The sequence below is a fragment of the Malus sylvestris genome, chromosome 13, assembly GCF_916048215.2.
Source record: "Malus sylvestris chromosome 13, drMalSylv7.2, whole genome shotgun sequence".
NCBI classification, from domain to species: domain Eukaryota; kingdom Viridiplantae; phylum Streptophyta; class Magnoliopsida; order Rosales; family Rosaceae; genus Malus; species Malus sylvestris.
The window spans coordinates 13,262,084-13,277,031 of record NC_062272.1 but is presented as its reverse complement, the minus strand read 5'-3'; the positions used below and the strand labels follow the sequence as shown (position 1 = coordinate 13,277,031).

The window sequence follows — 14,948 nt, the reverse complement described above, 5'->3', positions numbered from 1 at the left end:
ATGTGGAAAGTTACTTCTTCAAAAACAAAAGTATCTCATATCATCTCTTCTCCATTTGCTTCTCCTTATCCTTGTTGCTGTTTACGACACAAGGATAAGGAGAACAATCAATCGGAAGCCGAAGTCGAACCTTTGATCCAGGTTGCTTGCTTGGAAGTCTGATTGCTTACCTTGTCTGTTACCTCTTTCTGCAAATCTCCTAGCTCGGCGACTTGGGGAACTCCTACTATAGGGTTTGTATTACACTTGACCAAGCCCGAAACTACAAGTAAGCTTCAAGTGAAATTGATACATTACCTTGTGCATCTTCATCGGTTAAAGATACCACCCCTGGATGGAGGAAAAGTACTTCCAGAGAAGATGTCACATCTACATATGAGACAGATAAGACAAGTGAAAATGATACCACACTTCGGTACTTAGAAGTTTCGTGATTACTCAATGGCTTGGATCTTGCAAGTCCCCAATCGAGGAGTTTCCCTCACTCGGGAACTTAGGGGAGCACTAATTGTACCATACTTGACCAATCCCGAAACTACTGAGCACCGGTCAACGTTATACCGTCAATGACCCAGAAGAGTTTCCCTCAAACTAGAAGACCAATCATAGCGCGACATGTGTCGACATCAGAAGCCAATCATAGCGCGGCATGTGTCAACATCAGAAGCCAATCACAACACTACACGTGTCAATGTCAAAATGAAACTAGAAACTCTCTTTTATAAATAGAGATCATTCTCTCACAATATTTCCTAATGTCATTTGTACTAAATCATTCACTAGTACTCACTAAAGGAGAGCTTGAACCTATGTACTTGTGTAAACCCTTCACAATTAATGAGAACTCATCTACTCTGTGGACGTAGCCAATCTGGGTGAACCACGTACATCTTGTGTTTGCTTCCCTGTCTCTATCCATTTACATACTTATCCACACTAGTGACCGGAGCAATCTAGCGAATGTGACAAACTTAACACTTTCTGTTGTACCAAAGTCCTCACTGATTTTGTGCATCAACAGTACTATTTCATTATATATAAATGATTATGGTGTGTTTAAATTTATTTCATTAATTACTACATATTTTCTACACTCACAATGTTTGCCAGCTCGCTATATAATCAACTTAAATCGGTTAAATCCATCATGCAATGCATTTCCTTCCAATTTTTTGTGATAAACTAATAGATAATTGACCAAATAAATATTTTGCAAAGTTTCAATAAAAAATTCCAAGTTTTTCTTACAATTTCCGTGGTTTTTATTCAATTTTTATCGATATCGATAATATCCCGATATTTCCATCGAAATTTCCATGTTTTTGAATTACCGATATTTCCGATATCATCAATATTTAATACCTTGGCTAAAACCCGCTCTCTTGTACGGAAAAGGATCCTCACCGAATCCCTTTCCTAGGGATCTGTGATCTCAGCCGTTCATCGTATATCGTGCTGTTAGTTTTCATTTGGTACTATTTATATTTAATTTTAAATTTTAAAATTTGAAATGATTTATGACTACATGATATACGATGAAAGGGTGAGATCACAAGATCCCCAGGATCCCTAAGAAAGATTCGGCAAAGATCATTTCCCCTATTGTACAATGAGAAGAGTAATGCTAGCTGATTAAATTTAGTAGTTCTTTTTTCTTCTTATTTTTAAACTAAATTCTTTTATTAAATGACATAAAAGTTGATGAGAAATGATCCTTGTTGAATTCTCTTTGTGAGAATTTTAGAGATCCTCGAATCACATCTGTTCATTCTACATCGTGCAGTTAGTTTTTGACAGGTACTATTTATATTCAATTTTAAATAAAAAAATTTACAATGATTTCGGACCGCACGATATACGATAAACGGTTGTGATTTGAGGACCCGGCGAGGATCCTCACTCAAAGTTGATGATTAAAATGAAAACTAATGAAAAAGGGTTCAATACTTTGAATTTTAACAAAAAAAATCATATACTTACTTTATTTAATGGTTAAGACCAAAAACCCACTATCAAATAAGCCCAATAAAACTAGCACAAACAAAGTAATTTATCAACTTCCAATTTTACCCTTAACATCAGTTTTAACCCCTAACGTCAAACCCTCATTGTTGGCTCTACCTCTCCTCAAACGTCGCTGGTGTTTGCTTCAGCTCTATGGTTTTCAACTCCATGGCTTTTTTCAACTCACAACAAGAAAACCACGAAAACCTTGCTTTTCAAGTCCATGGTTTTTTCTTATATCTCAATTTTTTTTTTTTTTTTTTGTTGCTTGATCTTATGTTTGATGGAGAATTTGAATGCAGGGTGGCTTGATAAGGTTATCTTGGGTTTCTCCTCTTGAGCTTCATAAAACTCCTCAACATCACAAATTTTTCGAATTGCTCGAAATCGATCGGCAACATCGCCATCATCCTTCATCTGCACCAAATGTCATTCCAATTACTAAAAATGCAATTGATGGCCAATACCAAGTAATAGGTGTAATCAAATTATACATTTTATGTGGAATTAATAGATTTCATAGAAGGAGGAGAGAGAAACGAGACCTGGGAAAGGAGAGTTTGCCCCGACATCTTGGAGAAGAAGCCGATGAGCAAGTATGTGAGATTAAGCCATGGCTTGTCGTTGCCGAGCTCGATTTGAGCAAAGTAGAAGAGTCAGAGGTGTGTAAATTTCCCTACAAAACCTTTTATTTGTTTATGGCACACAGAGAATCAAGCTCATCAATTTGAAGGTTTTTTTTTATTTTTTTATTTTTTTTAAAGTTCTAAAACCATTTGCCTTGAAATTTGTAAAACCCACCATCAATCTATTTTATATTATTTTCTTTGCAATTTCTCTGTTGTGGCTATGCTTTGACTTTTGAATCTCAATAGATATGTTGATTCCAATTGATCAGTAAATTAGTCTTTAATTTTCTTCGGAATACGAAGTGTCTTCCTCTTTGTTTTTCCATTGTTCTATTGGTAAGGATACTGTAATTTTTTTTTTAAAGCAGTTTGAAGGAATTAAAATGTCCTCATTTGGTGTAAGCGATCTTAGTTTAGCAAATTGGCAGCAACCTGAAGGAGATTGCATGCCCCTCACTGCAATGTAACTTGGACCGACTCATCCTATAAGAATTGCTTTACAAATTGTCATATTTAGAATCAAATGTCCCTAGTTATGCAAATTATGTGTCTTTGCAATTTGCAAAATTGAAAGCTCCTATATAAAAACCATAAATTAATAGAGCATTCAAACAAATTGGTAAAGGATACACATCCTATACTTCAACATTAGGGTAAAAATTATTTACTTATATGTCTAGCATATGAGCACGTTGCGTTTGTAATTGAAAAAACAGTTAATTATAATTCAAAAGAATCATATTATTAAGGGAAATTTGCATCAATGTCCAGTTTAAGAAATAGTCATAATATCAATATTCAGTTTCAGAAATAGTGTAGTAGCCATGTTTATTTTCAGATTTAGTGCACTACCTGTGCTTAATTTCAAAAATAGTGCAGTACTTGTGTTTAGTTTCATAAATAATATAGTATCCATGTTTAGTTTCAGAAATAGTTTGTTACATAAATAGTGTAGTACCGTGTTCAGTTTCATAAATAGTATAGTACTAGTGTTTAGTTTCATAAATAGTGTAGTACTCGTGTAACACCCCCCCCTGAAATATTTGTTTTGGGAAATAATATCGGTGATAGGCTCAAACTAAACTCTTATTTAGTTGATAGGCTCAAACTAAACTCTTATTTAGTTAACTACCATTAATCATAATTCCTTACTTCAATTCCTTAATTCCTCACAAAACTATACCCATATTTCAATTATCAAAAATACGATTAGATTATCAATTAAACCCCTAAATTCCTTCTATTAAAACAACTTCTAAAAAAAAATTTAATTCTCGATCATTTAGGGTTGCATCTAACCCTTGTTGGACTGCCTACATACCCTTGAGCAGGATCAAGCCCTTCATAATTCATCATTCAATCTTTGATCTATTTTCGAAAATATTCTAGAAATGAAATATTCACCATTATGGTTCCACAATTGAATCACATCACATAGGTACGGATTTCAAAGCCGAAGACCCATGCATATCGAATATAAGGGGGTGTAGTCAAATTAAGATTTTAAAGGATTTTAATGGTGATAGATTTGATAGGATTTAAGAGGATTAAAGATTCCTACAAAATTCATATGGATTTTTGAATTTGAATGGATTGTGGTGGAAGGAATTGAAATCTTAGGGGGTGAGGTTTTATTCTTTTAGTCTTGGTTATATATACTTTTAGCTCTCAAATTCTATAAAATCCACAACTTATTGAAATCCTTCAAAATCTTAATTTTTTTAATACACTTAAATTTGAATGAATTTTAAAATCCTTGAAAATCTTTTAATTGACGATACCTAGATAATAAAAGATTATAGATCACCTTGGATTCTAAAATTGACTACACAGGATTTTAAGGTCTCAAATCCGAGTTTGACTACAGCCATACCTCCAAAAGCATACCAACATCAATCCCCGAGCTCTGCTCGCCATTCCTGCCACTCCACCCCACGCATCGAAAACAACCACCTTTCCAACTTCTATCCCCCGGAGGATTGTCGGCAAAATCGCGGCTGTGTCTCTCTCTTTCTCTCTCCTCTTTCAGAGAGGCGTGATGGACTCGTCGTTAAGAGAACCGACGAGGATAAGCAGCCGGGAGAAGCGGCTGCGGAGGGTAATATTGCCGGCAATCCGAGGGCAAAACTGTCCAATATGCTTGGTTGCCGTGGAAGCTCGCAGCGCAGCGGTGCTCTCGTCCTGTAACCACGCGTACTGCGTCCGTTGCATCCGGAAGTGGAGCAATTTGAGACGAAAATGCCCTCTCTGCAACGCCGACTTCGACTCCTGGTTCTCGCAAATCAGCCTCTCTTCCCGAAGCTTCCACAAAGAACTTTTACCTCCTCTGAATCGCACTTCTAGTGCTAGAAGCTTCGGCCTTCAACACGAAGAGCATCCTCCAAGGTCTGAATTTTGTGACATTTTAGTTTTTGATCCACCGGTTTCGTTAAATTTGCAATTCCGAGCTCAAATTTTGCTATTTTGTGTATAATTAGGCATGTGGGAAGTAGTGAACGGCGGCGATCAAGGCCGTTGCCGTGGCGGCGATCGTTTGGACGGCCAGGATCGGTCGGTCCTGATACGGTTGCGGAGAGAAAGCTCCAATGGCGAGCTAGGTAACACTTGACACTGAATTTTATTGTTTGCTAATTTTTCGAACTTGGTTTATTTTGATTTTGTTTGAACTTTTATTTTCTGTAAGCAGTGTATATGACAGACGATTGCAAGCTGTTCCTTCAGCTTCAAGAAATCGTCTTCAAGTGGTTAGTGTATCGCTGTTACTCGCTCTTTGTTCGAATTTATATCCTGAAATTTGAATGACTAATTAGTGAAGAAATTGTAAACTGATTGAATTGAGTATTTTGATTTTGAAATTCCAGAGTGTACCCATAACCGATGGTGTAAAAGAGAGAATTTTGCAAAGAATAGAGCCATGGATTCGGAGGGAGTTGCAGGCTCTTCTTGGAGACGGAGATCCATCTATTATTGTTCATGTGGCCACCTCACTCTTCATTGCAAGCCTTGAAAATAAGGATCAGGTCCTTCCAGGACAGTGTGATGTCCGAGGTGACCCCCTTGCGTCGTTGCGCCCTTTTCTAGTTGATCGAACTGACATGTTTTTGCACGAGTTAAGGTATTTAGTGACTTTAAAAGCTTCGTAGTTTTTCAATTGTTTAATGCCATTTTGGAATCAAGGTTTTGCATCAGCTTGTTTTGTTCAATGTCATTTGTGTTTGGTGCGAGCTCCATATTACATTGGTGTCTTAGGCTATCTTTATCATGTGAGATGCAGCAGCATACCTTAGTAGGTCTATACCGAAACTCTTTTTTTATTTCTGTTAAATAGATCTCTCTATAGACTACTAGAGGTGTAAGTAAGTTAGTTTCCATTTGTGCTTCACTTGTAAATGCTTTCTAACTGGAAACAATTACCCTTCAGATGTTTTGCAGAGAGTCCATTCAACATGGAAACCTATGACGCAGTGGTTGAGTATAAAAGCTTGCGTTGAATGTTGGCGAGAAACTTGATACTAATTTCTGATCTTGTCTATACATTGGAACACCTGTGTGAATATTGGGGGACTCCTCAACGGGGAAGTTATAGTGGCCAACCGCTTGCTCAGCCAAGTCATGTGATGCATCTGCTGGGTCGTTAGAGAATGTAAAGAGCAATGGTTTACGAGGGGTTTAATGTTTAACTGCAACAAAATTTGAAGTTTCTTTTATGCCACAAGCTAGCGTAAGGATTCAAGAAGCGGGCCTGATTTACTTATGAGCTCACAATCGCATGCAAGCTGCTGTAGTTGCTTAGTGGATCCTTGTTGGCACAATGATTCGCTTCTGCCTTCTTTATACAAGCAACAAGGTTACGTAAAAGGAAAGGGATTTGAGTTACATGGTCCTTGTCGTCATGAGATTCGTGAGATGTTTGTGTCTATGGGATAGTGTGTAGAGGACAGACAGTCGGCATTGGGATATCCTGCTTATGACTGTAGCTTGAGAGCAAATTATAAGGCCCTGATCTGCAGTTGCGAAAGAACGCGACAAATATCATATGCTAATTGCACCGGTGTTTCTTATTTTCTCGTATAACCAACTGACAATCATGGGTTCCACAATACAGATCATCAAGAGCAGCCCACGAATCTGGCTATCATCAGTGGTTGGATGTTCCTGGGTCTTTCTCCTGCAACACCTTGTGTCCTCAGCAAGTTAAAAATCTCCAAATGCAACAGTCTGCCATATCAAGCAAACGCCATGGCAGGCAACGAAACGGGTAAAGTGCCTAACGCTTTGAAGTCACAAAAAATTGTATTAAGCCTACTGCTGCATTGTGATCCTTGTAATTGAATTTTATGGGACAATTTCGGTCTTGGAGGACTAAGACCTCTTTTTAGTTATGCTAAATTTGTAAATTACCATAGTTAAATTGTCGGAGTGAAGCTTTGATAGAATGAGAATGCTTCCGCCTGCAGATGACCCAGATTTCGTCGTTTACATCCTCCATACAACACATGGTTCTGGAGGAAGTTTGTATCAGGTAACATGCCGGCTTTCGGATGATCCTCTTCTTTACTTCCATATTTGGCTCTGCTGGGTTGCACAGATCATGGCGAAAAGCAATACTCGCGTTTTGCATCAGCAGCCAAGCAAAGCACAGAAGAAAGGTTGACAACAGCCAAACTTTCTAAGCTCGCAGTACCAACAACGAAAGCAAAACATCCATTACAACTAATCAATGTTCACGTCGTCGCGTCATAGAGCCCCGCTCCCTCATATTAGAACATATGCACCCTCAGTTTTTGCAACTTAATTGCAACTCGCTGCTTCAAGTTTGATCTAGGACATTGTCAATTCTGCAGTCGAAGGCACTCTCTTCAAGCATTTTTTTCTCGGCTCTACTTTCCTCCATTGCTTCAATGCTTCAATCTCCTCCTCCATCCTGACGGTACCAGCCTTTGACACGATGAACAACGCACTTTTCGAGTGCAACAGCACTCTATGACTTTACATAGCAAGTTCAGAATAACCCAGGCCGCCATAATACCCTAAACCCTAAGCTACTGATGTCTGCATTTTGCAACAATTAGCTATAGTTGTTATTTTACATTTCACATTGACTAACACAATATTACAATGATAGCTACCGTTCAAGGCAAATCATCTCCTCAACAAACAAAACTCAAGAAACCAGAAACCAAACACACAGAAAATCCATCTAAATTTGTTAGTGCAGCCAAAGGGGCAACCTTTCGAGTCCTCCGAGTGTATTTACGATTCTTCTTCTGGTTCCTCCTCTTCTTGGAGAAGATTTTCTCTATTGTCATGTGCCCAGAAACCGCGCACATCTATGAGCATGCTGGCAACAGTGCCGCCTTGTTTGCAAGCTAGTAAATCAGCCAAGGTAATCCGCAGTGGATCGGCTGGTTTAACCATGTCCCAGATTTCATCCCTTACATCCTCAATACACAATTCGTAGTTTCCACCCTCGATCCATTTCTGATGTACATCCCTGTTTCACAAAACCTCAAGATAAGATCTTTCAGCTGACAAAACATACTAAGGAATCAGTGCTGAAGCAAATAGCATTAAAATATTTATAGTAGTTAAACTCGTTAGAATATTCAAGTCTCTGATAATCTGAGACTTGCAGATATTGCTCAAATACTGCAAGCAGGAAAATACTACAGAGGTTTTTCTGAAGGAAGTTTCTATCAGTTAACATCCCGAATTTCGGATGCTCCTCTTCTTTACTTCCATATTTGGCTCTGCTTGGTTACACAGATCATGGCAAAAGGCAATACTTACATTTTGCACCAGCAGCCAAGCAAAGCAACAAACTTTTGACAACAGAAGTTGTACCACCAGATAAAGTTCTTCTGGGTTTCTGATAAGTGTCCCCCACAAACAAGTCAAAAACAGAAGAATATTTACCTGAAAAGAGAGTGTATATCAGCTGTTGTAAGGTAACCCCTTCCTTGAAGATCAAGACATCGAAACAAATATGTTAAACCCTCTGGGGTGTCTTTGTTTTCTAAGGCCAGGACAAAGTCCAGAAAACTATCAAAGTCCATTTCCCTAGAGCTTCCTCCACTTTTTCCACGCCGAACGTGCTCATCAAACACTGTTGAGGTCATATCAAATGCAAAGCATGAATAAACGAATCTAAAAATGTAAATACAAAATGCATTATAATATATCAGAAGGGGTCATCCCCAGAAATAGAATTCCATATTGATTCCTTAGCATTTTTAAGTAAATGAACATGTACATAGTACAAACACTGGATTCAAGTTTTCTAGGCTTACCTCTTTCAATGATAATTTCAGTCAATGTCCCATCCGCATATTCTCGAAGTTCCTGCTTGCTCAATGATTGACTCGAATCTTTATCAAGAGCAATGAACATGTCTACAGAAAGCACGGGTTGCAATCAGCAATTGAATTACAGTAGTGTTAAAGTCTTCAATTATAATCACCACATTTATCTTGAGCTTGAGTGTACAAATTACCATACTGAGCCTAGGATTTTAACATTGGCAAATTCTTGTATTGGGAATATATCTAGAACACAATAATGACTTCAAGACTCAAGAATGTGAAACGAAATCACAAGTTAATGGCAATCAAGCCAAAGCCAAGACTGCAGATAATCATCTCACTCTAGAATGGAATCCTCATACTACACTTTAACAGCAGCATAAATATGCCACATGTGCAAGACAAGCCATTTAACAACAGCAAAAGAGGAATGACAATGGAACCCGGAGACATGGAATGAGACACTTTAACAGCAGCATAAATATGCCACATGTGCAAGACAATCCATTTAATAACAGCAAAAGAGGAATGACAATGGAACCCGGAGACATGGAATGAAAGTTTAAATGTGAAAACTACTCACCACATATGCGCTGGGCGGATGTCAAAGAGAACCAGTTTTCAGCTTGCTCATTGTCAGTGACTTCTTCCTCACTTTCCTAATATAGAATAAAGTTCAGGACATATAGTTAGCAGAAGATCAGAATTTAACGGATGTTTTATGACATAATCAATTGCTTTGCAGGCATATATACCTAATGAAGATGATGCAATTTATAACATAGCAAGTTTTCACAAATTCTTTCACGACCTACCTGGTGCAGTTCCATTAGTTCCTGGAGACAATTACTCAATAACACCTTCTTTATGCAGGCTTTTCCTGTATGAAAAAATAAATTTTTTTTTTTTTTTTCAACCATTACATAAAGAATTTAAAATCTGGTATCTTCTAAAGTTAAAGCATCCAACCCAAAACCAATTGGCAATGAGTGGAGAGGCTTGTGATTTTATATATTGTCATCACTATTCTAAAAATCTCCGCCCGGGCCCCGCCTAGACCTTCTTAGGCACCCGCCCGTCTAGGCACCCACTTAGGTCGCGACTTTCACTTGGACAGAAAATAGATAAATTTCATTTTGCATTTTTTTTTTAATAAATTGTAATACACTTGTTGAATACTTGGATGAACACTTATTATTTTCTGGTTCCCCATGTTTTCAATATGTTCTAATAATACTTTCTAATCTATATATCATTCTATTTTTCAACTTTGTATCTCAATGCAGTTATGTATTTTTGAAGTATAAGCATGCACTTATTTATAGAATATATAATAAGTTTACTTAAATCAGCCTAGTCCACCTAGCTACCTAGGCGCTAGGCCCCAATCCACCGTCCGACTAGGGCCTAGCATCTTTTAGAACCTTGACTGTAATGCAAAACATAACAACAATAAATGAATAGGTATTGATGTGTAACTTTGGCAAACCTCGTCTATGAGGGTCACAAAAGAAGAAGAACTTTTGTGCAGCTATGCGGCAATACATTGCACTAAAGCCTGAAGGCATGTCCCGTAATTGCGCTAGATTAGGTATAAGGCCTCGTATATAGGCTTCCATTTCCTGAAGAAAGAGCAAAATCATTACAATAATAAGAAAAGATGGAAAAAGATAATGTATAAAAAAATCTATCAAATATCAAACGGAAAAATGAGGTAGCTAAAGAAAAAAGCTCAACTTTCAAATATAACACTTATGCTCAAATTTGCAACAAGTTCATACATGAGGCTGAAGAAAACCATCAGAATCCTCATCAAGTTCGCTCATGTCAATTCTAGCTTGAGTAAGTGACACCTGGACTCAACAAATAGTAAGTAGCATTTCGAGACTCACACAATTCAGTAGTCATTTATTGCATACTTTCAAGTCTTCAAAAGGATGCAAGAAAAAGCCTGGTGGAGTTAATTATCAATTATACCCACCGTTCTCATCACATAAAGGTAAAAGGGCAGAATGGCAATTCTTCCTTGTTCATCTTTCTCAAATTTCATGAAATTTGAAGGGCTGAAAAAGCGCCGGCATTTAGGCCCTATCTGCTCCGTACAGACAGAGGCAATGTGGCAAAAGTCCTCATAGTTCATCTACAAGATGATAAATAAGGGAACTTATTAGCATTAGGCAGATAAGTAACTATGCAACCAAAAATTTATAATTAATCAAAGCCATAAATTGAAGTGCAGATAATAAAAAAAATGTCACAGTTACCACAGACCTTTTCTGCACCAGTTGCATCATCAATCACACAATTTTCCCTTAAGCACACCCACATAGCATCTAGATCATCCGCATTCAGCAAAAGATCCGATTGCTTCTGCAAAACAAACGTAAATGCCACCGATAAAGTCAGATGCTTAGGCAACACAATAAAACAATAATCATCAGGAATGAAAATCCAGATGATTACCTTTAAAAACCGATATTTTGCCAGCCTCTGGACCCTCTGACTAATAGATCCTTCTTCAGGTTTCTGAAAGAATGGAAAGACAGTGCAAAGTCAAAAGGGACCAAGGAGAGAGAAAACTAGAAGGGTTCAAAACAAAAATGTATTAAAGATTGTCAATTTTCCATCACGAAAAATTAATCCCTTCCTCCTCAGATTCCCAACCACGAACAGAATCATTGAAATACAACAAAAATCCTACTACATGCCTTCTTGTAAAAACTCGGGATTGTGCCAGCTTCAGCACTTTTTTGTTGCTTCTCTTTGAAAATATCAAGCAAGATTCTCTTTGTTTCAAGCTCTGCACAGAATAAAAGAATACAAAACACTTGATTAAATCTCAGGCAGAGAATATTGGCATATGTATGAACTAAATCCGCCTCAGTATCATCAGAGCATGTCTTGGCAATTTAAATAGCAACTGGCAAGTTTAGAAACTAAAAACTTGGTTTCTATCTCGAGCCTGCACACCCACAAACTTGGTTTCTATCTCGAGCCTGCACACCCACAGATGGGCTCATAAAAGCAAATTACAGCGACCCAGTACCTACTAAAAACTCGGGGAAGGACTCAAGTGGTCAATGAACAGGTGCCTCACACTTGCATATTAAAGACCAAAGATAGAAAACGAAGCTGAACTCTTCGAAATTCGCTAGCACACATGAATCATTGGCTCAGTAGAATGTGTAATGCATACCTAAATAAAACCGTTCGAACAATTGTGATAAATTGACATCATTCTCCCAACTTCAAAAAAATTGAAACTTGAAGGAAGCAGAAACTTTTTTCCTTCATATTTGTGCTGTTTCGATTATCTTATCTAGCTAACACTTGATTTATTAGTCCTAAAGCAAGTTCTAATCACTACGAAAACAGCTTAATAACAGTTGATTATCTCTAAAACAAAGAGGGGGACATAAATAACCAACTGCACCCAAAATCCCAAATGCGTAACACATGGTTCTAATCTAAACCCTAATTCAAAAACTTTAAATTCGACGAGAAAAAAAGGAAATTTGAAAGAAATCACGGAAATGAGAGAGAGAGCGAGAGAGAGAGAGAGGTGAGAGGGAAAATACCCATGAGGGCTTCGGATCCGAGTCCGGCACCGGATCCGATGAAGCGGCGGAGGTTACGGACCCAAAGCATGGAGGAGGCCGGAGGGATCTTCCTCTGCGAGGCCTCATGGCCTTCGCCGTCGCTGGACACACTGTACATTGCTAAAATCGGACCAACTCGGAGTCCGCGCGCGGTTATACTCGCTGAACAAAGCCCTAGCTGCCACGGGCATATATAAAAATCTTAGCCTTGAGCCTTGAGCCTTTGAGCTTTGAGCTCTGAGCTCTGATCTGCCGAGGAAGTGGAGATATAGAGAAACTGAGAAAGAAGACTTGGTCACTTGGGTTTAATTTTCTGATTTTTTCTTTCTTTTTGAATGAAATAAGATCATTACTAAAAGCTTTGTCCATCCAAATCATGTTTTATAGTATAGAAATTAGGATATAATTCATTTTGAAAACATGTCTGGTCATAAATACAGAGAGGGTTTATTAAGTCGGTTGACGCAGTGTATTCTTTTTCTTTATTCAAATTTTCATCCTTATAATTTAAACAAAATTATTTTTATTCACAAACGATAGCATTACTTAACTTGTTCGTTATTAAGGAGAACGAGATTGGTGGGAATCAAACTCCCACAAAGATGTATGAACATCTTTACTTTTCGCTAATATTGTAAAACACCATCTGCTTAAATGAGTTTAGTTCAAAATGCTGTTTGATACAAAATCATTCATGTCATGAAGGATTTGCTCAACTTTTTCACATACCCCGCAGTCCCAACATACACCTTAATCTTCTACGTACAATCTACATTTTTTACATACACTCCACTCTCTTCATAATGGTTTCTTTCTTCTTATGCCGTTTGATACAAAATCATTCATGTCATGAAGGATTTGCTCAACTTTTTTCTAACCAATGAACATTGATCAGTGAAGGTGTGTGTCCAAAAAATGACAATACATTTTAACCTTCATCCACTTGTGACGGTACATTTTGAATACGGTTTGGGCCAAAAGTTCAGGCAGCCCCCCGAAATTGGGATTAACTTCTCAATGTTTGAGGATACAGAGTTACTGAAAGTAGTTGACTTGTATATCCCTCTTATAGCTGTGAAGGTCGAGGCATCCCATCCCGCCCATGACTTAGATAACTATCCTATATTCGCAAAACTAATCTACTTGAATCAACTTGAGTGTAATTTATGGTGGATTTTCGCCTTGATTGATTTTTAGTTGGACTTCTTTTCTTGCTGCAATGCATGTGTGTGACAAGCTCTTGAGATTCCAAACAAACCGCTGCCCTATTTGCCGACAACCAATTAGGAGACGTTTGACGATAAAGGTCAACAATGGCCCTGATGAATCAGTCATCAGTGGATGTGTTCTACAAGGTATTGTTTGGTATGCAAACGAGACGAGATGGAACATAGAGAGAGAGCAAAGATGCCCTCGGATAGAAACAAGGAGGAAGAAGAAGGAGACGGAGATGTTATAATTTTGTGTTCCACGGATGTGGAACAAGTCGTTCCAGGGGGTGAGGCGGAACGAAAATTCACCCAAAATTCGTCTCGTGGAATAGCATATTCCACCCGTTTTAGGCGCACCAAACGTGGGACGGAACGCCTCGTCCCACTCCGTTCCGTCCCGTCCCACGTACCAAATGGTACCCAAGGGAAGGTGAAAGTGCTTTTGAGAGTTGAAGTCGTGAAAATGATAAATAATTTTGAGATATACACGTTAAAACTGATTTAAGATATATTCATTTTTTTTATAACTTTTCTTAACCCTATAAGGTCGAACTTGTCATTACATATTATATATATAAGTTATTTAATATTAAAAGTTTAATGTGGGGTGTATTCAACATTATGTTGGGTACTAATAGAAAAAACCTTCCTAACTTTGTTTGAAATCAAATAAAAAACATAAGTGATTTCAATTTTTCTCTTTTTAAACAACATATTATTTACATGAAAAGGGTGGAGAAATTAGTTGAGAAAATTAAGTTTTATCAATTCGCAAATTTGTCTCAGTGAATTTTTTTTTTTGCCAAAAATTTGTCTCAGTGAATTGGGGGTCACAAAACTTGTCCGGAAACACAATTTTTTTCTTCCGGCCGGTCAATCACTATTTACTAAGCTTTAGGATTGAAACCCGAAAGGTCACATTTGGTGCTTAAAATTTGATTGGATATATTAACACTAAAATAAAGATGTATTTTCACTTACTACGATCTAGTAGTATTCATCTTCACTTATAAATAAGAGGTTTTATATTCGATTTTTATCAAAGGAGAATTTGAACTACATTATTTCTAGCTTATTGTGAGGCTTAACCCACTCTCTTATTCCCTTAATGCAGATAATATTGTTTGTCCAAAAAATAATACACACATATATATATACACTGAAGTAAGAAATAGAGATTAAATCTCAAGTATTGTCCAAGAC

At 37.6% G+C, this 14,948-nt stretch overlaps 2 protein-coding genes and 1 non-coding gene across 4 annotated transcripts; 1 reads left to right on the top strand and 2 right to left on the bottom strand.

The window, feature by feature from the left end:
- The first annotated feature begins 4,461 nt into the window (after positions 1-4,461).
- LOC126597679 (uncharacterized) lies at positions 4,462-7,516 on the top strand. Of its 2 annotated transcripts, XR_007614300.1 has the most exons (6): positions 4,462-5,018; positions 5,111-5,230; positions 5,320-5,377; positions 5,495-5,748; positions 6,055-6,891; positions 7,091-7,516. XR_007614300.1 is itself a non-coding variant. In XM_050264491.1 (5 exons), the coding sequence occupies exons 1-5, from the start codon at positions 4,672-4,674 to the stop codon at positions 6,122-6,124; spliced, it is 849 nt and encodes a 282-aa protein (XP_050120448.1). In that variant the 5' UTR covers positions 4,462-4,671; the 3' UTR covers positions 6,125-7,044. The 2 variants fall into 2 exon arrangements, 1 of the variants encoding a protein (XP_050120448.1); XM_050264491.1 differs by lacking the exon at positions 7,091-7,516 and having other exon boundaries at positions 6,055-7,044.
- A 174-nt stretch (positions 7,517-7,690) lies between these two features.
- LOC126597676 (probable serine/threonine-protein phosphatase 2A regulatory subunit B'' subunit TON2) lies at positions 7,691-12,918 on the bottom strand. Its single transcript, XM_050264487.1, has 12 exons — positions 12,514-12,918; positions 11,644-11,735; positions 11,399-11,461; positions 11,207-11,305; positions 10,917-11,075; positions 10,717-10,788; positions 10,425-10,557; positions 9,751-9,815; positions 9,519-9,594; positions 8,924-9,025; positions 8,550-8,739; positions 7,691-8,127 (listed from the first exon to the last, which is right to left on the bottom strand). Exons 1-12 carry the CDS (start codon positions 12,650-12,652, stop codon positions 7,887-7,889), a joined length of 1,431 nt encoding a protein of 476 aa, XP_050120444.1. The 5' UTR covers positions 12,653-12,918; the 3' UTR covers positions 7,691-7,886.
- LOC126598273 (small nucleolar RNA snoR104) lies at positions 8,240-8,361 on the bottom strand. Its single transcript, XR_007614777.1, has one exon. It is a non-coding gene; the product is annotated as a small nucleolar RNA snoR104 (small nucleolar RNA).
- Positions 12,919-14,948: the final 2,030 nt, after the last annotated feature.